The 24,512-nt window shown below is 43.1% G+C and overlaps 3 protein-coding genes and 1 long non-coding RNA gene across 9 annotated transcripts in view; 2 read left to right on the forward strand and 2 right to left on the reverse strand.

Moving 5' to 3' along the window:
- The window catches only part of cacna1c (calcium voltage-gated channel subunit alpha1 C), an 80,297-nt gene extending 68,241 nt beyond the window's left edge, over positions 1-12,056 (reverse strand). For all 6 annotated transcript variants that reach the window (XM_088367565.1, XM_088367566.1, XM_088367562.1 and 3 more), the window contains exon 1: positions 11,183-12,056. In XM_088367565.1, coding sequence (XP_088223691.1) covers positions 11,183-11,240 — 58 coding nt within the window. In that variant the 5' untranslated portion in view covers positions 11,241-12,056. The remainder of the gene's footprint in view (positions 1-11,182) is intronic.
- Positions 1,191-5,347, forward strand: LOC148379416 (uncharacterized). Its single transcript, XR_015855488.1, has 3 exons — positions 1,191-1,442; positions 4,307-4,399; positions 5,262-5,347. It is a non-coding gene; the product is annotated as an uncharacterized LOC148379416 (long non-coding RNA).
- Positions 12,057-15,500: 3,444 nt separating the features above from the next.
- On the forward strand, positions 15,501-21,298 carry dcp1b (decapping mRNA 1B). Its single transcript, XM_088367572.1, has 10 exons — positions 15,501-15,880; positions 16,251-16,291; positions 16,581-16,708; positions 18,914-18,980; positions 19,085-19,220; positions 19,291-19,389; positions 19,460-19,913; positions 19,978-20,156; positions 20,248-20,460; positions 20,522-21,298. Exons 1-10 carry the CDS (start codon positions 15,722-15,724, stop codon positions 20,576-20,578), a joined length of 1,533 nt encoding a protein of 510 aa, XP_088223698.1. The 5' UTR covers positions 15,501-15,721; the 3' UTR covers positions 20,579-21,298.
- A 701-nt stretch (positions 21,299-21,999) lies between these two features.
- On the reverse strand, positions 22,000-23,751 carry yeats4 (YEATS domain containing 4). Its single transcript, XM_088367573.1, has 7 exons — positions 23,532-23,751; positions 23,343-23,462; positions 23,193-23,259; positions 23,021-23,115; positions 22,856-22,945; positions 22,512-22,599; positions 22,000-22,441 (listed from the first exon to the last, which is right to left on the reverse strand). The coding sequence occupies exons 1-7, from the start codon at positions 23,580-23,582 to the stop codon at positions 22,272-22,274; spliced, it is 681 nt and encodes a 226-aa protein (XP_088223699.1). The 5' UTR covers positions 23,583-23,751; the 3' UTR covers positions 22,000-22,271.
- Positions 23,752-24,512: the final 761 nt, after the last annotated feature.

Raw genomic sequence — 24,512 nt, forward strand, 5'->3', positions numbered from 1 at the left:
ACAAACGACACAATCCTTCCATTAGCTGTTATTAAATTAATAACCGCCATCATCCTCCTTTGCCGCTAATACGCTATAATCGGCTGTCTCCACTCTGCGGCCTCTCAAAGCTCGCACTCAGCATTAGCAGGCCCGCCCGGTGACGGTTGAATTATTTAACACACACTTTCCTCACCACCCAAAAAGTTTGGTGCGGATGAGCATCACACACAGGGAGAGAAATCAATGCCGGATGGAAGGGAGCAAAACTGTTGGCGCGCCATCTAAAAGGTTTAATTAAAGTAAATCTAAGTGATTGATTCATGTGCTTAGCTTGAGGCTCCCGCCACTTAGCTAGGCTACATGCTCGGAAAAACTGCATTAAACTGCACGGACAACCACTTGATCCATTTAGAATTTGCAAAACTTTTTCGTGGTTGTAAAAAAGTCTCTCGAGATGCTTGTTGCTAGGCAAAATAGTGTTATTTCTAAATATATCTTAGGTTGCTCTGTTATACCATGACAAAAAATCTCAAACCTTTATTTACCATACAAAACGTGTGATCAATCCAACCATTTAACTTCAAACACCTTTAAAAGTCATTTTTACAAACGTCGGACGGAAACAGCATAAAAGCGTTTGCGACGTCTCCTGACATTCTTTGCGCTCGTTCCACTTTGCTTTGGCACGTCGCTTGACTTCCTGCTGAAATTAACCAGGCGGTCCCAAAAATAACACCTAGCGAGAGAGGCTGGGGAGAGGGAGGCGGGAGATGATGCGAAGCACGAAAAGACGCGATATAAAAAATAAAATAAAAAAACTAGGGGACGGGTGGGATCGTGTATTTTGGATATCCGGACGGAGAAAACTTTGGTAACTGCATTTTTAAACAACCAATAAAAAGCAGGCAGATGGTGCAGGTGTTCCTATTATTCTGGCTATCATAGAAATAGATTTAATTCGACGCTGCGCGTGATAGGTCGCAAAGATAAACTACCATAGCAACTAACGACCTAATGGGGACTAGAAAGTGGTATAATTACACACACACTGCGAGGCTACACGTTACCCCCGTACGTAAACACTCAATCAGACATGATGTATTTTTTCTACTCTGGTTCCCTCCATCATACGTGTTAATCAGCGCCGTGTGGCGCCACTCCACGTTCATTACTTCTTGATGAAGCCATCCATTAGGAGGGAACTCTGATTGTCACCAAACAACAGCATTGTGTGTTTGCCAGCGCGTCAAGTTGTACATCACGGGGCCTCGACACGCATTCATCTTATTCCGCGTGTGCGCGCACGTGCGCGGTGAATACATTATGAATCCAGAGCGGATGTAATTTGCGGTGGGCTAATAGAGGGTGGTCATGCGGGCAGACCTAGTCGTGCATCACAAATCACGGCAGCTGGGCCGCGCCTCACTCAAGGTGACCTTCAGAAAGCTTACCGGACAAAGGTGGCCACTTTAAGTTGATATTCTTTGTGGATGGACACAGCTTTGAATGATTATTTCTAAAACGATCCTAGGAAATCACAATGTCCCGTTGCCGGTGAGCTATTTTTAGAAGTGATAGCTAGGTAGATAGCATTACGCGAGCATAACGCTAGATAAGCATTAAGCTAGTGAGCTAGCGAGCTAAGCATGAATTATCAAGAGCTAGCTAGCTCACTAGCAAAATAGATAAATATTAACATCTTCATAATAACCTTGATCTTTTATACCGTATGTTAAGTCAAGGATCGAAATGAGTCGGGTTAAACTCAACGACTCATTAAATCTATTTCGCCACTGTTTGCTCCAGGCCGCCTTACCTTAGTGCACGCCCGCTTTAATTTGATGATCTGGCTATAAATAAACCTTATCTCATGTCCCTCTTTGCACTGGACATATGTGCGATAAGACGCTTTTTCAATTACCCCGTCCGCAAGCTGACAAGGCGAAGACCACCGCCCTAGCTATTTTTTAGTGCGATTTGAAACTAAAGTGTTTGGTTATTGAACAAACTGTTAAACCTGGTTGCTATGGAGACAGGCAGCATCTGTCACTGATGTCACAGTTGGAGACCCTCACTTGACATTCATTATTGCTTTGTGGAAGGCTGAGGCCGAGATTGCGTTGCTTTGAAATTAGTTGAGACGCTTCTACAAAAAACAAAAAGGCAAACTAGCCTCAATTAGCGAGTGAAAAGGTGCCGATAACGAACGCTAGCTTGCCCGCCGACCTTGCCTCCTTGATGGTAAACAAGTTGGACGGAGTGCAGCTGGCGGCGCCGGGTGCTATAATCCCTCTCGCGGCGAGAACAAAGTCACGGTTGAGAGGTGCTGATCGATACTGGAAATTGTGAGTGCTAACTAAGCTGACAGTCCAATGAGAAGTTTGATTTGAAACAAAGCCAGACACCAGCTAATGATGAAACACCGAAATGGAAAAATATGAACCGGCTGTAAATTAATAAGTCGGTGGAGGGCAGTGCCCCTCCAGATACAACAGGGGGCACTCTTTTACAAAGTTTTTAAAAATCCGGAACAGATTAATGGCATTGGAATAGGGAGAGTGTTTTAGTTCAAAGTGTATCTAAAGACACCACTGAATATGATTTACGCCCCTCTGATTGAGCACTATGAAATCCGCCTAGCAACAAGAGACTGACAAAAAAAAAGAAAAAGAATTGCTTGTCCTTGATGCTAGCTAAAATTTATATAGTTACAGCTGAAAGAACTGAGAAACACGCCTGGCAACTAGCGCATTTTATTACCCTCATCATCATCATGAGGAGCGGAGGGTGCAAAGACCATAGAAGGCAAGGTGGTGTTACAAAGAGAAGCGCAAGAGCTGATTTATCATTTCCAGGGCCTGACCGGTCCTCGCTGACAGCGGCGAGCTGCCTTGACTCAGCCCTGCAAATTACCGCCCTACCTCATAGGCCCAGCGTGACCTGGGCCTATAGATATACACTACCATGCAGGCCATAAAAGCAGCATAAGCTTTTGATTTCCTCCCTGCCGGCGGCGTTTAACACCGTTGCTGTTCGCGTCACATTTGAATGGAACAGCCGCGTCCTTATCTGTCTATTCTTGAGAGCCTCGATGTGTGATGGGCCCATTTCACACATTGTGAGACCGTCACAAGTCTCCTTTTCTCCGCTGCCTCGCTTATTCTTTTCATGTAGTCTTCTTCTGTACCGAATGAAATGCTAGTTGAGATTATGTATACATGAATTGCAGGTACGCGTGACAGATTATGTCAAATGCGGTTCATTTAAAATTCATTCTAACAGCACAACTGTCAAAAGTGTCAATACGTACTCCATTATAAGTTAGCATTAAGCTAGCAGAGGCATGTTTGGTTATTTTAAATACAAACTGTTTTTGTTTTGTATATATTTCTACAGTCAACCTGAGATGTGAGTGACATTAAAAGCCCAAAGTCTCTTTTACTGGATTCACTTTTTGCCAAATTCTTAAATCGGGTCAGTTGTACACAGGCAGTTAAAAGAAGCCTTGGTGATTAAGTCTGATGGCCACCAGATGCCCGACAGACACACACACAAAAACGCGCACAAGAACAACCACAAAGACAGCGACTAAATGAACCCAAGAGCAGAAAAAGGTCCAAGAGCTCATATACCACATGTGTCTTTATGCTTAGCGTAGCGCAAATATGCATACGTGCTTGCTGTGATCTTGGAAGCTTCCAATCAAGCGGCCAATCAGATTGCAGCAAATGAGCCTTCTCAGACGCAAGGAGGCGCTGCCAAAAAACAAAAATCAGCCATGAACTCATATATAATAACCTCAAAGATGTGGCGATATATTTATCTGAGTTGCAACTAGCATGCTAAAGGCTAATACAGCAGGAATGCACCTCAATCATATTTAGTTGCCATTAGTGTAAACTGGGAGCCATCGAATCTACTTTGAGTGCAAGACCTTGTCCAACTAGTCCAAGAAATACAAGCAATTAAGACAAATATGAGTAAAATCAACAAGCCATCTACAAATTGATCATATCCACATCCCACAGGGATGACGTTTAGCTAAATGAAGAAACATTGGGAAAGATAATTAAGTGATTTCCCCTTTTTTTTTCTTCCTTTTAATGAAGCATTCCGCGAAGTTGCTCGACATCTGCGCTCCAATCAGCCCTGATGCGACGCGATTTGACGTCCTGCATCGTTAACGCTTGTTGAGCCATTAGCCAAAATTAGCGCTGGCGCAAGTTAAAAAAATGCATTAGCACGATGATATGAATACATAAAAAAAAGGTGTCCAACGGAGAAGCATGAAGACATCTCAGTTTCTTTTTTTTAAATACCACAGTGAGAGATGGAAAAGTCTCCGGGGACCGCTGCCATGTGCGAAGAGGAAGATATCGGCAAATTCATCAGCGGCTTCTTACGCGGGCTGAAATTGGTACATCAACCAAAATGGAACTTTTGTAGGAGAAGTGAAGGGGAAGGAAAAGGATGAAACCACAGTGGGTTTGTAACATGCGCCACCAAGCCAAGGACATTGAATCAGTCAGCATTTAAGTGGCCGCAGAACAGCAACAGATTGACAGCAACCACAGAACTGGGTCATTAGAGAAGTTGGAGAGAATTCTGAGTTGTTTCAAATAGTGGTCACAAAACTTTCAGGCTTTTACTAGAAAGCCCAAAAAAGGTCAGCAAAAGCCTACTAGAACAAGTTAAGGTTCTTTGGGGTAGTTCAGAGGCCTTTTTCGATTGTCCTAGGAGTGGACTAATTTCTAATTAGTCATTTGAATGCCAGTGATCAATTCTGAAACCCACCAAATTCCAATTATGAGGGTGTGCGCACTTGTGCAATCTGATTATTTCAGTTATTCAAAATAAAAATAGTTGAGTAACTTCAACATAGTTGCTTGGCTTTAAGAGGCCACCAAAGCCACAGCACTTTTTTTCCGGGGTATCGGTATCAACGGTATCGGTCGCGCTGGTATCGAAATATCGATATTTCAGCATCGTCCAATTGGATCCTGTCTGTGATGTGATTAAGCATCAGTAAGGCAGATAGCTATTTGGGTAGAAAGACGCACCACCTTCCATTTGCTCCCTCTCTTTGTTCACCCTCTCCCCTGTTTCCTCTCGTCGGAACAAGGTGTTTATTTGATGTGGCGTATCCACGGTAACGCCGCCCGCCATGCTGAGGTAACGTCGTTAATCATCAACTTTATCACACTGCGGGTAGAAGACGAAAAAGAAGAAGGCAAAAAGTCCTCTCGCATCCTTTCCTATTTCCTTTGCTCTCTTTTCAGTTGACATGACAACAGACGACCAATTGTTGCGCCGTCGCCACTGCTGATGACATCACCGTAGGCGCCGGGCCAATACTATCCCGAAAGGAGGGGGTGAAAAAAAATAAATTAAAATAACATGTCCTCCTGTGTGTCATATATTGTTGTGGAATACAAATAACACACACTCGGGGGGACAAGAGACACATGGACAAGAGAGGAAAGCCACGCCCACACTGTCCTTTCTCCCAAACTCATTTCCATACTGGGTGACTTTGGTATAACACACACACTCACAATCAATTTTATTGCAAGGAGAACATTTTGTATTCCACAAGTGTCCAAGAAGGACATTACTGGTATTTGCTGCCCTCGTGAATGGTTTAAACATCCCTTTCGATATGGCTCTGTGCAAACACACACACACACACATACACACACACGCTGCAAAAGGAGTCCGGTAACAAGCCTGTTTTAGCCATTATGACTCCAGAGTGTGAAAGTGAGTCTGGTCTTTTGGGAAGTGGACCGCTATGCACACACACGCACACACGTATGTACAGTGTGGTCTGCTGGGAAATGGTCTGCGCACACATCAAGACTGGCCTAGATAGATGGGCTGGCATAGGACACACACACACATACACACACACATACTCGTCTTTATACACATTCAAGGACACTGTTCCGGCCTACATAGTGGGGTCATTGCGAAGCGGAACGCCTCGCCTGGAGTAGAAGATAAAACCAAGAAACGAGTAAAGAGGAAACACACTCAAGGAAATGAAGCAATTTAGCCGTCCTTTTGTTTAACCTTAGCCTTCTCCCGCCTCCTCTCCATCCCAGCAGCCCCGGTCGCCACGGCAACGGGCAGATCGGGACAGGATGCCATAAAAGTGCTGTCGCAGCAGAGCGGACGGCGAGCGACGGGTCGACAGGCAGAAAGAGGCCGGTAAAAATTGCGCACAGCTCGTTAAGCCGGACGGTGTTCAAAAGAGAGCGGCCGGGCGGAGACGCCTAATGGCTTTTTGTCGCCATGGCGACCATTCCGCGCGATAGCCAAAGCGGGCCCTAATCGTGTTAATGATAAGTCAGACCACTCTGTGACATTTGCTCATGCGGTTGGAGCGCAGTTAAGGTTCCAAATGCTCAACTTTGGCAATTTCTTTGACTTCTAGTTGTTATAATAACTTATAATAAAAATGCTAATTGTTTACATTATCGGACACTAGATGCACCTTTTAATCTATATAAAACAACAAAAAAGTTAGTTTTGGAACATTTTCACGAGGTTCAGCAGTGCTTAAATATTGGTTGCTAAAAGGGTTATAACACCACCAATGCTATTCCTTAGCCTGCCTATGGCGTTTTGCATTGTTTGTTAGCATTAAGCTAACTCAACTTTGGTCGACCAAAGTTGTGTGGGTGTTTAAAATACACATGTAATTCCTTTTTTAAGATGCACAGCAGATTTTATTTTTATTTTATTTATTCATTTTTATTTATTTATTTACTTTTATAAGTTATTTCTCGAAAATGACAAAACAATTGGACACTTAAAACAGATTTGGTAAACTACGATCTAAAAGACAAAAATAGCTTTCCAGATCATTTCGTGGCAAATCTCAATGTTTTCACAAGCTACTATGGTGACAAAAATATACTTCTATTAATACCACAAATATGTGACTTATTTCCATCTAAAAGGCTTTTTTTTATTGGCTAAAAAGCCCTATCTCAAGGGTTCAGCTTCCCTTAACCTCTCCCTGTGACTGAAGAAAGTGACAGCGAATGTTAGAAGCCGCAGGCCAAAGAGCGGACTTTTGTTAGCTGTGATTCTTTGCCCCCGAGAAGCCATCCAGCAATGGCGGCGGCGGCAGACTTGCAACGGCAAGAAGATGCCCGCAAATTGAGCATCCGAACGCAGCCGGGGGCAAGAAAACACACACGCAGTCAAACACTTCAGGTTTAATCTGTCTTGCCTTGGAACTGTCCCCCTGCAGGGTGTCACTCACTGAACATAGTGTGTGTGTGTTTTTTTCACCACCTTGGAATTCTGAGGCCTAAAAATGCGACTACAGGGTGTCGAATACTGAATCGCATTTGTATTGGCTGTTAGCGACACGAAAATGCAATGGTAAATACAATAAATTAAAAAAAAAAGGTAGGTTAGTCGTAATTGATAATTTGTCATAATATTATTTAAGGATTGTATATTTAAGGGGGGGGGGGGGGGTCAGTGCCCCGGTAACGCCCCACTTTAGCTCCGCCAGTGTATGGCCAGTAACTGTAAACCACAAATAACCAGATTTGATTAAAGTTAATTTGTTTATGTGTCAAAGTCAAATTAAGATGGACTACTGGAAGATAACTTGCAAATTTCTATTTCGCGTTTCCCCTCCTAAAGCACTGTGACGGATCCTTTTCACAAGAAGAAAAAAAACAAAACAAAACAGCCATCGAACCAACCGGTAAACTCAGAGTGAACCGCCTCAGATTAAAGATGGAAACCACCCCGCCCCGCTCCAAAAAAACAAAAAAAAAAACAATGGATGGGTCGAGTTAAAGACTCTTTGTGAGATGAGAGAAGAAGGGTGACCAGGGCACCGATGAGATGGAGGCAAAGAAGTGAAAAGCTCGGCTGGCTATGAATAATACAGACAGCTGCCTTCCCTCATCGCTCATCCCTCAGCCACACGTGGAACTTGGGGAAACAAACGCACGCAAAACGAGTCGCACTCACGCTCTCTCGGTAATGAAATGTGGCGGCAAAGAAGGGGGCGCATCGCATACTGCGGCAATTCTGGAGCCTTACACACACGACGACGACAGCATGGAGCAAGACTGAATTTGACTATTCAGAAATGTTCCCTTTTGGTCTATGATTTTAGATTATCGCAAGACAAACCGAGATGTGTGGTTAGGATGTTTGTGGGGGCTGCCAATACCAGGCACCGATACTTTAGACAAAAAATGACCAAGTCCTCCTTGGCAGTAGTTGGTGCTATACTGCAAATGTTTGACACATCTGTGTCACAATGAAAAGTAATTTCAGCTCATTATGTAATTAATTCATGATATTTTATATATCAGAAGTACTTGAGGTATCGATACTTCAAGTCAAAACATTAGGAACAGCTATCAGTCCGATGCAATAGAATATCATTAGACATGTACCTAATAATATGTCCACTGTCATTCAAAGCTTATTTATTTATTTATTTATTTATTTATCTATTTATGTCGAGTCGGAATAAAAGGCAGCTATGTGTCTCATCTGTCTGTTTGCGGGTTCACTCCAGGTGATCAAGCATGAGTGTGCACCCTAAAAAAAATAATAAATAACAGTGTATGAGATAGCAAGTCATTATTTCCTGTGGCGGCTTCAGGCGGATCAATATAGGAGGGTGAGCACATGTGTGTGTGTTTGTGTGTAAAAGATAAGCAAGGAACAAAGATTAGGCCGCACAAATCAAAAGAGGCGTGCACATACAAAGAGGCCGTAATAGCACAACATGAGGAATGAAGACGGAGGCCATGATAGCGCCAAAGAGCAGAGGACAGCCTCGGGATGGATTTCCGATACCACGCCGGCGGCTTAAGCGAGTCACAGTCACGGATAATCCTTCTCTTTCTTCCACCCTACTCCGCCTTTCCATCCATCCATTCACGTTCGGGCTCCCTTCTCATCTTTTGGTTGCTTCCCCCCCGCCCGAGCGTCACCTGGGCCCGAGCGAATGTGCGTCGTATATTAAGAGCAGCTGTTGTTGAGGCGCGCGTTTAAGTTGAAGCCGTGACGACCCTCCGAGGCACTACAAATATCTTTAACGCGGATTGGCCTTTAATCACTCATTACATCCGCCAGTAGAGCTGCTTGAACCTCTCGCTCTGACAAAAAGGCTCATACACACACACACACACACACACAAAACTGGCAATATTACAATATTTTATATTAATATTACACTATATATATATATTAGGGTTGTGCAGCTCTTCATAAAAGACAGATGCAGAATGATTCCAGGACGGTTCGATTTGAAAGTGGTACGACTCGATTCGGCTCGACTCTTCAAACGAGAGCGTGTATCTTCCGAATGAATCGCCAAGAAGGTCCGGGCAGTGACACGGCAGCATGGGGTGCCACAGAACTGTCAATAGAGCAATAATAATGAATGAACTGTCCGTGGTGCTGAAAACACCTCCCCCGGACAAACTCCAAATTCCTCAGCCACTGGTTCTAAAAGGTGACGAGAGCTGGAAGGCAGCCCGTGATGAGTCAGTCTATTGAATTGGACACGAGGATTGATGGGATGACCCAGAGGGCCACTTTTAAGAAGCGGGACCTCATTTTGATCAAACAGGACCAGTATGAATATTAAAATCTGATAAGAGAATAGCGCTTAAAATTTGTTAATAATGCTGCTAAACCATGATGATGGAGTCAAACTCAAGTGTCTGCATAAGTGTAAGATTGTGGAATAGAGTTTAATCTCCGTCAATCACCGCATTCCCAAACAATTTCCTGTGAATTACGTCCACCTGGGAGGATTACGTGGGGATTATAGTATTTGTACATTCCAGGGGCAAAAGCTCCACGCCTACACAAATCGCAACAGTTTGTCACTGGTGTTGTAAAATAAATGGGATTATTTACTGGCGATGGTACTGTATTTATTAATGTTATTGACCGTCATTAAGTTTATACCACAACTATATTCACAACAATCTGTACACTAAAAGAGGACGTAAAGTCGATTTTTTTATTAATGCAATACATTATATGCATCCACATTAGTCTAAACTCACTTCCATCCCAGTTAAAAAGGAAATTTGATGTCTATTGCCGTCAATGGGCAAGAAAAGGCCAACTGGTTTTAGGAGCGGCCATTTTGTCTTTTACTGCTACTCGGGGTCGACCGAAAATGACATCACTGTCGACCGAAAATGACATCACAGTGTCGTCAGGTAACGACAGCTCACCTGTTGACAGCCGGTTTCTTCGTACACAAAATATTTCTAATATTGTTCAGAAATTTTACTTCAAAATATACAACATTTTAAATTGTAACACTGAATTGTTTGGTACCGATATATGACTAAAAATTAAATTGTCCTTTATATTTTCATTCAGTGTGATTACTTGTTCCAATAAAGTACCAGCCAGTATTTCAGTCATCCCGCCACCAGAAAAAAAAAAAAAAAAAAAAAAAAAGTTTGCGCTGTCTTACTCTAGAAACATGTTGAGTCAACTCTGAAAAGTCAACTGGGGTCACCTTTGAAACTGCATTATGACACACGCCTGGCATCCGTGCCGCCCGCGTGTAAAAATTAACAGGATGGCTCATGTATGATGAGCCGTTGCGTGTCTCACTGCGACACGGATGCAAACACACACACACACGCACACACTCGCCGCCGCTCTCCTCATCTCCCTGTTGCTATGGAACCTGTCGCCATGCAAGGCGGGGAAGGTAGGCTGAACTGATGGAAGCAGACACCGGAGAGGATGACGACGATGAGGCGCGTGAAGAAGAAAGACGATGGCGTTAAGAACCCGTCGGAAGGATGGAAAAGGGGGGCAGCTTTTTTTTTTTTTTTTTTGCACACCGCAACGTGGGTGGAAGGAGGCGCCGCGTTCACACTGCGCAATGCAAACAGACCCTTTCCTCGCCGGCCATCGGCGAAATCCCGATCCACCATGTGGACGAGCGAGAAACTCTGCAATACTTGTTGGGAATAATGTTGTTGCCCCCCCCGCCCCCCCCCGTCACTTCTGCAACAGCCTGTTGACTGACCCGTACGCCCACCCATGACGCCACATGTGTGCGAGAGGCCTCGTTCCGAACTTCCCGGCTGCCCTCCTCCCCCTCCCCTCCATCATCAACACTCACAAGACAGTTTCGGGGGTGGGGGGGGGCCGTAAAAATAAGATCACATACCTTGATGGTTCTCAAGGGTGTCCTCCGGGATGTACATGTTTTTGCTTTCATTTACCATAAATGTAGTCCAGGGTTCTCCCTATGCGTGAATGGATTGAAAAGAGGGGGGGGAATAGCCCCCCTCCAAAAAAAAAAAAAAAGAAATAAAAGGGGGGGTGAGTCTGACAGCTTGTGGATATTCCCGTCGCTCGGCAGGGGAGGGGTGTCTTCGGATGGAGTGAATATTACCTAATCCCCATGATGGAGGTGAAGGCGAGAAAAAAGAGGGATCTGTCGGCGGAACCGGTCGGCAAAACGCACCGGCGCATCCCTCGGTACATCCGGGCCCTAGGCGACGAGCATGAAAGCAGCACCGCGTTCAATCTTCACTCTCCTCTCCTCTGCTTTTCTTTCCTCTTCTTTTTTATTTTTTTTTAGGTGGGGTGGTTTATTTATTCTTTCCTCAAAGCTTTAAAAGAGCTCGCAAAGCACGGGCGCTGTCAGTGGAAGTGCGCAAAAGACGCATCGCTGCTTGGCATCCTCGCTGCTGGTGCTGCTGGAGGAAGAGGAGGAGGAGCAGGAGGAGGTGGAGGAAGATTGGAAAATGACAAGAGTGCAAATATTCCATCGCGGGGGTTAAATCTCCCAATAGGTTAAATCCACACTGAGAGCCTGGCAGGAATCCACAAAGGCGCGCAAAGCAGGCTGTCCTATCCTGTCCTTTCCTATCCTCATCCGCGCTCCTCTCGCGTCCCGATCCAGTCCATGGTGGTCTCCTCTCTTGTCGCTTGCTCGCTCTCTCGCTCGCTCGCTCTATGCGTGTGTGTGTGTGTGTGTGTTTATGTGTGGAAGTGGACCGGAGTTTGGGCTCTCTCGTCTGCCTCTGCTGCTCCTGCAGCTCTGCAGTCAAACACACTGAGAAAGAGAGAGAGAGCAAGCGAGAGAGCGAGAGAGAGTGAGAGACCCCTCCTCCTCCTCCGTCCGAGTGCTTGCACACACTGACTGCTTCCAGATGTGTGTGTGTGTTTAATTTTTTTCTTTTTTTTTTAAATACACTGGTCAGAAAAGACATTGTTTGGGATTGTATGCGTGGCAGGGATTTGTCATATTTAAAAAAAAATAAAGAAAACGTGTATTGGTTTACACGTTTACATGTGCGGTCCACTCGTCTCAATTAGCAGAGGAAGGAACAGAGGTCAAAGTTCGGACACATGTGGCGTGCTTTTCCTTTTTTTGGCCCGTGCTAACGTCTTTAACTCTGCTCTTCACGGCGCACAAAAAATGATGAAAGCTTTTTTTTCCCCCCAAGCCTGGCCGAAGTAGAAATTAGTGGTCAGTGCAGTGTGTGTTTGCGTGTGTGTGTGTGTGTGTGTATGTGTGTTTTTATATATATATATATATATATATATATATATATATATATATATATATATATATATATATATATATATATATATATATATATATACACATACATATATACACACATACATATATACATACACACACACACACAGACACACACACACACACACAGACACACACACATATATCCCCATGCAGAGTGGACAAAAGCTTGCTGATTACACTGACAATTTAATTACATGATTTTTTTTTTTTTCCCCCAAAAAAGACCTTCAGGACTGTCCAGAGTTTCGTCATCTTTGTCAACGTGTCCTGCCCCCACCCCAAGGCGCCCAAAGTAATTTTCTGGTGACATGGCTCCATATTTGCGCTAATATATTAATGAAATGAAGTCATCAGCTCTTAACTGAATCAAATCTCGCTTGTGTCAAATCCACTCAAATCAAATCTTTTTTTTTTAAGGCTTTCAAGCACCTGCGAGAAGAAAAGACAAGGATGGAAGTAAAAGCAAGAAAGCTCTGTGTAGCACATTAAGATGTGCAGGGCAACATTGCCAAGTTCAAATTGTAATTATAATGCCAGCCACAGCATAATATCATTATTATTGCCTTTGACATTGAATTTGCCTTTCCAGTATAAAAGCGGCATGATGTCAATCTCGCTGCGGGCGATGCTGTGATCCGGGGGGTGAAGCTAAGCGCTACGCTCGCCATGTATTCATTTATCTCAGGGTCATAGTGCACACTACGCGCCCACTGTGCCGTAATGGGATAAAGATTTTCGATGACTCATCGATATATGTAAAAAAAAATACACATACGGTGCATTGACTGATAAACATGAGTCACTTTTAACCACTCAAAGTCTGACGAGCGACTAAAACAGAGTAAGCAAAACCATGCTCGAGCTACAATGGATATAAAAAGTCTACACACCCCCTGGTCAAATAGATTTGCGATAAGAAAAAAATGAACTGTCAAAACTTCCTCCATCTTTTTGATGCGGAAAGTACAAATAAATAACTGAATATTTGGGGGGAATTTTGATACAAAAACAATTACATTATTTGAAAGAAAAACCAATATAACTCAACATAGCAAAATTAGAATCTGATACCTCAAAATAACGTGAGCATCGGCGCCGATACAAAGTATCGGTACATGCCCATCCCGAGGCGAGAAATAATGGTGTTGTGTAAGTGTGCACACCCTCAATAAAAGAATTTCAGTTCTAGTAGTTTTTTTTTTTTTTTTTGTTTGCATAAAGCTAAGAGCGAATGCTAGTTTGAACCGCTCATATTTCCCTCCACCGTAATGGTCACATTAATAGTTGAAACAGTTTACAAATGATTTATCTTTTTACATCCCTAAAACCTGGCAACTGACCAGGGGCATGCAGACTTTTTATCCACTTTATGTTCGGGAGGGCCAAGAGGAGGAAAGGACCACGGATGGAGGGCAGGTCGTGGGAACAGACACGCGCACCCGGGGGACTCACACACACACACACACACACACATACACACAAGCATCCTCTATAATCCGGCCTGCGCATCGAATGGCTGTTCTATATTTGTACGTCCCGGCCCCCTTTGGTAAAAATTGGCCGCTCTCTGGGAAGAACGATGCAGACAAACAGTGAAATGCCACAATCCCATGCAGGGGCGAGCCAACAATATGCCGTTCGGTCAAAGGTGAAGGCCTTTGGAAACGAGGCAATATCTCCATTAGGCGTCGTGTATCTTTTAATTACGTCGGTTCATTACCTCCACGACCGCGACCGTCCCGTTTGCAAATTGCATCCACCTGCACGGCGGCGCACTATTTGTATTAAACGCACGTCTTCCCGCCGACTCTCGCCTGTCTCTAAATAGAATAAATGAATTCTAGAATAGTCTCCATCGATCAAGTGCTATCAGGAGACGTCCCCTATTAATGTGATACAGTGTGTCTGTGTCCAAAGTGTCATGTCACTACTTTTATTGCAGAGAACACATTACACGCCCTCGAGTCTGGCTTCTTTCACTGCCCTCTCATTGCCATCGTTACTTGGAGCCAATCACAGCGTATTGATAATATTGAGTGGCTGACGGATGCCTCATTAGGCTCGTCATTGGAAAACATGCACACTGACAAATACATGTTTACATTAAAACAAACCCCTGGCGGATGACACAGGCAATTATTTTCAAGCTAATTATGAGGCACACAACATGTGCTAGCATACAAGTGATATTTTTTTGTATCTAGGCTCTGTAGTATGATTTCAAAATGTCCACATGCTGCATCCATGCTGTACAAATTCTTAGACGCACACACAACACGGCTGGAAAACTTAGTGTTACACGTCCCATAACGCCCCCTAGTGCATTTCATGGGAAATGCAAACGTGTACCGTACCGTGCCATATTTTGTTTTGGAAAAGAATACATCTGCTTGAATCGTATTTTAAACAGTTAACTAATTGTGTTATTGTATAACAACTCGACTGTTTAAGAGAATTTTACTTCTAGACACTGCAAAGCATCTTAAACAGGTACATATACACTACATGTACGCAACTCAGTTTTATTTCTAGAGCAAGGACCACAGCTGAAACATCGACTATTAGACAAAACATTAAAAGAGTAACAGAATTAAAAACGAATTACAGACTAAACAAGTAAACCATAAAAGATATGCATTTAAAAAATTGTTCTTACACATATTACAATATGTACTATAAACTCAATCACTATTCATTAAGGTTAAATGTGCATTCGATATTTAAATAAAATATTGTAATATGCTAAAATGTGATGTTACATTATGACAACCAAATATCACAAATACTATTTTTTTTTCGTAAACACTACCGACGTCGTTATTTTCCACGCAATTATTGGGCAGTTTTGAGGTGTGAAAAATCAAATTTTCAAAAGCGCTTTTCAATCGATGTTTCCGGTTTGATTGCTCAGCCTGTGAAAACTCGAGCGCTGCAGTTCGATTACTCACGCCTGCTTGTTTACAATTTCTCTGTTGACATTAAAGCGAATCGATCGTGGCACTTGTAGCTGGAAAGCTCCGATTTTTTAGAGTTAATTTAGCATTCAATTAACGGGCTAAGCATTTCCACGCAACGCATCTGTTTTGATTTCGCCTTCTTTCAATTTAGCCGTCTATGCTAACTAGCTAGCTAAGATCTCCATAGGGAACAATGACAGCGACTTGCGCAGACAGCGGCGGAGGTCTGACCGCTAAAGGACTGGACATCAGCCTGGCCGCTTTGCAAAGACACGATCCCTACATTAACAACATCGTGGACGTGGCCAGCCAGGTGGCCCTGTACACGTACAACAACAGAACCAATGAGTGGGTAAGCTCAGCTGCAACTTCAGTGCGACGGACGATGCTAACGGAGCTTAGCATGCTGCAACCGCGCTTAGGAACTCGCACGAAGATTTAAGTTTTGTTGTTGTGCCCATTGTCCTTTTTGTTTTGATTTCACGTGTTGCATGTGGACAATAATTATTTCCTATCCACTAATTATTATTGAAGAAATCATCATTCACCATTATTAATTACAACGATTAAAGATATAATGTGCAAATTTGTTATTTCAGAAGTGCATATCAAACGTTGCCTCTAACTCGTGCACTTTATATATGATTAAAAAAATTAAAAATAGTTTAGAGCTGCTGATTTTTCTGCAAAGGTTACAAATCGTAATAATGTTTGTTTTTCAGGAAAAGACTGAAGTGGAAGGCACTCTGTTCATCTACACGAGGTAAATTGCACCTACAAATACAACTTCATTTCTTCACTTGTCCTTGTAAGGTTCGACAGTAGCACAACAGTTTGTGAAAAAAAAAGAAATAAGGGAAAATGAGGCCATGACAACGACATTACATTCACAGACCAGCAAGCAATAAAATAATTTAAAAAGCATATTTGAAATTAATAAGCGATTTTGCTCTCTACCAGGAAAACGGAAAACCAACAATTGTGTTGTTCTGTCTACAAAATTTCCTCAAACTAAAAAAGTATTCAAACTGTTTTTTTTTTTTTTTTTTTAGGCTGGCCTCGCCCACACATGGCTTCACCATCATGAACAGACTCAGCATGGAGAACCTGACGGAGCCCATCACCAAAGACCTGGACTTCCAGCTGCAGGACCCCTTCCTGCTCTACCGCAACGCACGGCGTAAGAGTTACCACCGAATAAGAAAAAACGTCAAGTAAACATGACCGACATCCTGCGTACTATTCCTGGATGTTGCATCAAAATGGAGGCCGTAAAATAGCTAGAAACAGACAGCTAGGGATGAACCGCGCCTCCATTTAAGGAGTTGTTCTTTATCGGCGGCCAGACGAGAGCCTGTCAGCACTCCCGTGGCGGTCGGTGGAGATTAGATGGCAGCAGGCGCTGATAATGCAAACACGTGCGCACACTTTCTTCCTGCCTCTGTTTTAAAATAAATTCCACATCATCCCACAATAACAAAAACCAATAATCGTCACGTTAGGTGATGCTACAGTATGCAAATAGCATGACCTTGCGTGCTTGCCGCTAATGGTGTGTCGCTAATGCTAGCAGGCTAACGTGGCTAACTGTCACAACACTATTCAAACTAGCTGCAGGATACAAGCACAGGAATGGAATGTCTACAACAACGCCAGACAATTATGGAAATTTAAAATCACAGGATTGTGTATCTCTCTGTCATGATTATTTTTTGCTAGCAAACTAAAATCCGCCAATTTAGGGCCCAGTAACCCTGCCCGCCGCGTGCCACGACCTCCGCGCGGACGAGGCCGTGGAATCTTATCATTAAGCAAACACGTCGCACTCGGCAATGCCGTAACGTCCGGGAATGGCGGTTGGCGCTAAGTGGCAGCCTGGGCTAAAAATAGACAGCAGAGATACCGACTCCGGGATGGGACGCGTACATCCAGCTAGTCATTATCCCTGCCTGACAACCGGCCATTTGACAGGAAGCTTGTTAATTATTGTGGGGTTTGAGTTTTGATTCTAATTGGGATGCGCAGTTACCACTTCTTCCTGAGTATTTTGAGCTGTGGACGATACGCCTTTACGACTTGTAAAAGAAGTCCAACTATAACACGTTATCTGGTAACAACTTGGAAACTGTGATCCAAATGTGGACTATTAACACTCCAAAGACCCTATATATGAAATAATCATTCAAACTTGCTTAACTTGCTACATCATGAATACGATACAATAACCGATTAATCGTACAATACAATTTATGACGTAGAATATTGGCAACAATATCGGTGGGTTTGATTTCCTCGAGAAGGTTTTACCTCCAGGTCGCACGTAGGTGTAGCCCAGGTCGGTCTCCGACACTAGCTGGCCTTTAAATCGTACTTCGGGCTCTTCCTGCAGTCTTTCATGTTTGGGTTTCCTGGTGAAAAATCTTCTCAGCATGGCTACAAGTGCCTCTCAGCAGGTCAGCCTGGATTTGTACTAGTTGAAACGCATTGGACGTCTTGGTCCCATTAACGCAGGAGTGCTGACAAGGTCCTTAACGGCGTCCCGTCAGGGGAGCAGCGTCCTACAGCGACCCCGGCTCCTTCAAAATGCTCGTAAAATTCCAAGTTTGATCGGAGTCATGCGGTCGCTTCCTTCCAGTTCGCTTCAGTTAGGGAAGTGATTTGAAGCCCCTCTATCTCCGGCTGGTGGGCCACCCTCACTCTTTCACACGCTCCCCTCTCTTGGTCTTTTTCCTTTCCGTTACACCGACATCTTCTCACTTGTCCCCAGCTCCTTGTCGTTGATCCTCGGTCCAGCCCGTGAAGTGTTTGTGACTCGGCGGGGCAGTCTCCCACTGTAGTTACTTATTTGGTCCTGGGCTGACTTTTTCCCAGGCTCAACTGGGGCGACCTCAGTGGCAGGTCCAGCCTCGCTGGTCTCGTGTGTAAACATGCGCATCGCGTGGTGGGCTACGATGTTGTGGTAAAAGTTTACGAGCTCAAAATTAGCCTAGCTGTGGGTTTGTTATTATTCGGTCGACTTCGAGTTGAATTGACGATTCAAAGTCAACTGTAGTGCACCACTTTTTCTTTTTTTAATCTTTTTATTTAATTTATTTTATTTATATATTTTTTTTATTTATCATTCTTATTTATTTTCAACCTTATTGCACCACTTTTGTTTTCTTTTTTTTCCCCCCCTATTTAATAGCTCGCCTGGAAAGTGAGCCACGTTCATTGGATTGCGAGGCCGCGCGGTACGCCGGCAATCTCATTCCGTCGTCTGCTGACCTTCGTCTCGGTATCGGGCGGCCACTTTTGGTTATTACGAGGACCTAACTTGATTTTTGCAGACCTTTTGTTGCTATTTATGACGCTGATTGAAAAACGGGCCTCTCCCTCTCCCCAGTGGTCATCCATGGCATTTGGTTCTACGACAAGGCTGACTGCCAGCGCATCGCCATGAGGATGAAAATGTAAGCGCTTGCGTAATTCTTGGCTCCGATACAAACACTTAAAATGTAATTGAATTACAGAAGATGAATACACTACGTTTACCGGGAAATGTGTGTGTGTGTAGACTGACCCAGCAGAAGCAAGTGGTGGTGCAAGGTGGTTGGCTGCCCCCTAGTGGAAGTGCAGGTGGTGTGCAGGATGAAGAGCAGGTGGTGGACATCATCCAGATGCTGACTAAAGCTCACAGCCAGTATGACAAGGTAACATCTGCAAAAAAAAAAGGGATGCAAGTCAAACGGATTTAATTAATTGATTTATGTGGCGGAACAGGAGAAATCGACTTGCGAGCCAAAGGAAATTGGCGGCAGCGGTGTTCTGTTCGGGAAGCCCAACCTCATCAAACCCATCCCCGTCAAGCCAACCACTCCGGTACAGCACCGATCACCACTTTGCCATTTGCACCTCCTCCCTGATTCCACTCTTGCTTTCCTGTCTTCAGGACAACAATGCGAGCGAGTCCAAGTCGCTCTCTCTGGCTACCTTATTTGGCTCTCAGCCTCAACGCTCGCCCAAACTTGACTCCGCCTCTCCATCCGCCGCACCGGTAACCACAAAAGCCTCTCGCCCTCCCGTCGCACGCACCCTCACCTACGAAACTTCGGCGGCCAAGGATGTCACCAGGGAGGAAAACGCCCCATCCCATCATCCCAATCAGCACTGCCCGGCCATTTTGAAGCTCATGCAGGGGCAGAGGGAAGCTCCCAGCGGGGTCCTTCAGACGCTGTCTGAGTCGCCCGAAAACCGGCTGTGCGACAACGGCGTTCCGCTGGATCGCCATCAGCACCAGCACGTTTGCCACCATCAGATGCACCATCACCACCAACCCGATCCAATCAAGAGACTCTTCCAAAACGCCGCTGCCCCTTGTTGTGCAGCGCCGTGTTCGCACACAGGTGGGACCTTTTTTTTGTGCTTGACAAACGCTAGGGACTAAAAAAACAATTGTGACCTTCCCAGGTGGTCCTCCGCACATCCCGGGTGCACTTTCCCCCCATGAGCTGGTCCACAAGTTACAGCTGGTCCAGCAGCAGCAAAACCAGGCCCCGCCGGAAGCGCCGCGCCTCGGCCCCATGCTGGCCCCTCGCTTCCAGGGGCCTTCCAGCGTGGCCACGGTGGCCCCGAAGTTGCAGTTTCAGGTTGGTAAAAAAAATCTCAGTTAGTCCCCACGATTTGATAAAAAAACCTCAGTATTTTCTATGTATCTTAAATTACCTGTGTTGTGTTCAGGGGCCTTCTCCGCAGAGAATCCCAGCCACCGTGGCCCCGACGTTGCTCCTCTCCCCCAGCGTCTTCTCTCAGGTGAAATCGGATGTGGCGTCACCAGCCGCTGCCACCGCACAAGACCCCTACCCATCCGCCTCCTCCAGTTACACGCCTCAGAAGGAAACCAGAGTTCTGTCTAGAAACCAGCTCCAGGCAGTCTTATTGCACCTGATCCAGGTAGGATAAAAAAACATTAAATTGCGCACTTATATGTGTGACAACATTTGATTTTTTGCAGACTGACAACTCCTTCCTGGACACCATCTACGAGGCCTACGTTGGGAATTTTTGCTAACGGCCATGACGCTTTTTGGGACTTGATCTGGATACCACCAAAAATTCAAACAATGATGGCTCTTTTTTTTTTTTTTTAATAAAGCACACAAAGGATGGGGGTGAAATATAAAAAAAAATTAAAGTTGACCCTCTGAAGAAGGAAAGATGCCTAAAGTTGATTTGATGTAGCATTTTATTGTTTGGAATATTACACTGAAATTGTACAATTGGCACATAAGAAAATTCTAATTTTCTGTAGGAATATTTGCTTATTCCATCTACACGTGTTTCATAGTAATATGTCATTACAATTGTTTATTTTTTGTACTGGAAGTTTCATAAGATATCTCGACAAAACTGCACTACCTCGCAGAGAGCCATGTTTCCTTTGAATTTAGTTTAAATTTGAATATTACTTCTGTTATGACGGAATTGCACAGAAATAAGCAATAACTTGACAGCATCGCAAGATGCATCCATTTACAGTAATTATAATTTAAAAGAGAGGAAAAAAAACGTATTTTTATACTTGCAGTTAACCAGCATGCACCATTAAATTGGGAGAGGCATTTAAACGCAACCTTTAAAACGTTCTTTTTTGCAGTTGAATGTTTAGTCATTGGTAATAACATCTGGCAGTTGAATGTTCATTTTCGTTTGTTTTTTTTCACATGGTTTGTCGGGTATGTTGGTTTGTAGCGGGAGTATATTGGATATTAAATTTAAATTTTCTTAAAAATGTTTAGTGTTGTCAATTTTGCCAGAGGATGCGTTTTCATTCCGCTATTACTAGAGGGCGCAAGAGAGTCTAATTAAGTTACTGGTGTGTCTTATTAGAACTACAAATACACGTTTTTTGTGTTTGTAGCTTAAAAAAACATTTGAAAGTTGCCCTCAACACACTTAATTCAAGGTGCAAAACAATTTATATATTTATTTATGATACATACATATACATTTAAATAACCATTTTAAATAATAAGCAAACAATTTAGTGTCGAACGGATTAGAAAACTCACCTTCGTTGACTCGTTCTTGGCAACGACGTCTCAAGTTGAAGCCTTAGTTGAGTCACACAAAGCTGAACTTTTCTTTAAGACAACGACTTTGCAAGTTTTTTAGAATTATTTGGTTGTTGTTTGGAATTGACACCTTTCCCGGCGTATGCTCACTAGAAGTAGAAACTCGAGGCTAACTTCCGGTTGCCATGCCGCATTCTAGGTCTGTGGGAACTTTGTAACTCTCTGCAACGTTAATTACGCCAATATAGATGGGATTTTAGTGTCAAAAGTTCAAAACAAAAAGGTGAGATATACAATTTAGTCTCTTCATGTATTGTTTGAGTATTAATATGTACATTTCTTAAGATTACACCCATTTCTATTGTGTTGCCCAGGGGACAAACTCGGAGAAAATAACTTCTAATGTCACAAGGCTAAATAAAACACATTCATGAAGAAATTTATTTATGAAAAAGCAAAAGTTATCCAAAATAGAAAGTTGATCATAGTTAAAAAAAAGAAATAAAATGCAAGTTTGGCAATCAGAAAGCCGTCAGTTTTTTCATGGTGCTGCACAGTTCATATTTGCAGTATGTTCACTTCATGTATGTTTTTTTTTTAACTGAATCTGGCTACGCCTGCGTGCGACGTACATTCTCACAGCGAACTGGCCACTGGCTAAAATCAGTTTTTGTCATGTGTGATGACCAGTCAGTGCTCCTTGTGGTCTCCATCTTCCTCCAGTTTCCTGATCTCCATCTTGAGGTGGTTGATGTTCTCCCTGCTGGCCTTCAACTTGTCTTTCAGCTCCGTGATCTCCTGACTGGTTCTCTTCTTAGCCGCCTCCATTTTCTCCTTGGTCCTCTGCTCCAGCTCGCTGACTGAGACACAAATAATAATTGTTCATAATTAACACAATGTTGAATTAAGATAATGTGTGTGTGTCCTTACACTCTGTCTCGTGCTTGTAAGCACCCAGTGTGAGTTGCCTTGACGTGGTCAGGAGCTGCTGCATCATGGCAGTTGGATCCTGAAAGATCTGATTAAAAGATAGGAAAAAATAATTATATTTTTACTCCATTATTTAAGTATTTATTTTAACACGTTTGTGCTCTGTGGAATTTAAAACTATTAATTTGATGCAAATTTGTAGATACCAAATGACAGTTGAACAGAGGGAAGGGCTTCAATTAGGCCATATCCTTGTCTAATAGAAACGTTTTGCTGCCCTCTTGTGGCATTTATAGACAATAAACCTTTTCAGGTGGGCTTTTTGGATTTTCTTTGAGACTTACCATTTCATCGTAGAATTCTGACACGACTGTTTTCTTGGGCATGGCGCTGGAGTCAGACTGGAAAAGCTTCAACAGATGGTAAAGAGTCACCTGGGGGGCGGGGGGTAGTATTTTAGAACCTTAACTTCTGTAGCATTTCTGTGTGTGTGATTTGAAGGCCCTCACAGATCTCTCGTTGGGGTCAATGAATACAATTTTGATGGTAATCTCAAACTCCCCCCAGCCCGTCTCTGTGATCTCGTAGGGGGGCTTGGTCACCACTGATAGGAAGACAGTTAAAGAAACAAAACATGTCTCAAACGTGACCCAAATGTCAATTTTAAAAACATCAACATACCTCGAAGGGGGTTACCATAGCTCTCATGCAATTTAAATTGGATCTTCTTCACATAGGCTGACATATCCTAATGAAATTCAGAATAAAATGATTATTGATGACCATCAAATGGAAAATATATGAGCAGTAAGTACTGGAATGTTATCGTGCCTCATTTCTGTATGGTTTGACATAGACGGACCACTGATGAGTGTGTCCATCTTCCTCTCGTTTCTTCCCAAAGTAGCGAGCGACGTTCCCAAACACAATAGGTTTCACGATAGTAACTCCCTGCACACAGAATGATAAAATAAAATCCGATCGGCATGAATGAATGAAAAGGCACAAAAGGATGTTTACCTTAACCCGCCCACCGGAATCTGGACCGAATTCTGTCATCTTTTTAAACATATTACACAGGAAGGGACTTTTTGTTTAACGAAGTTTAGATTGTTGTATTCGTTCTACGAAGCCGGTGGGCATCGATTAAGTTTGCCATTTATTCAGTTTTTGTTTGCAGCCCAGCGAGCAGCCACCGGAAGTGCAAGTCGTTATCATGCCCGGCGTTTGCTAGAAACGCGCGGACAACTGTTCCGCCTTTATTAATTTTACTTGTTCAGAAAATAACTTAAATTTCTACATATGTTCATTTGAAATGCTAGCAAATGAGAACATATGGTATGATATTACTATATTTACTAAAATATTAAATTTCCAGAAGAAACAAAAAGTGCATCCGGTTTAGGTGTCTGTAGTCCGTGAGGAAACAAAAGTGAAAACGTTCCGTACTTATTTTAATATTAATAATTGTTTTCTGTACTTATTTACTCTAATATTTAAACTTCTCATCTCTTTAAAAAAAGAAAAACAGAAATCCAATCTGTTTGCGTGGTCTGTGCACGCAAGGAACCAATGTAGCAACAATGCTGTTCGCATTGCATAAAAATTTGTTTTTTTTTTTAAATCAAAATTTCAGATTACACACGAAAAAATGGTTCCACTTAGTAAAGTCAGTGCAAACTCCTAATAGTGATGGAAACGCTTTAAAAACTACACATTTCATAACACCAAATAGGCTCACTAAAAGAAAGCAGCAATACTCACACAAAAAAGCCACAAATTACAAATTAATATTTAAGTTTTATTGTTGGATAAACTGGGTCTTACCACAAAAGCAGCGTCACAGGTCATTTATTGGCGGTTAAAAATATCTCCTGCATCTTATTAAATACAAGTGCAGTCATGTCATTGAATATGATTGGATCAAATAGTCTTACATTAATCCCTCTCCGTGATTACATAAAAATACATTTAATATTATTGCCTTGCAAATGTTACATT

This window comes from Syngnathus floridae, chromosome 22, assembly GCF_059516105.1.
Source record: "Syngnathus floridae isolate MCC-2025c chromosome 22, RoL_Sflo_1.0, whole genome shotgun sequence".
NCBI lineage: Eukaryota > Metazoa > Chordata > Actinopteri > Syngnathiformes > Syngnathidae > Syngnathus > Syngnathus floridae.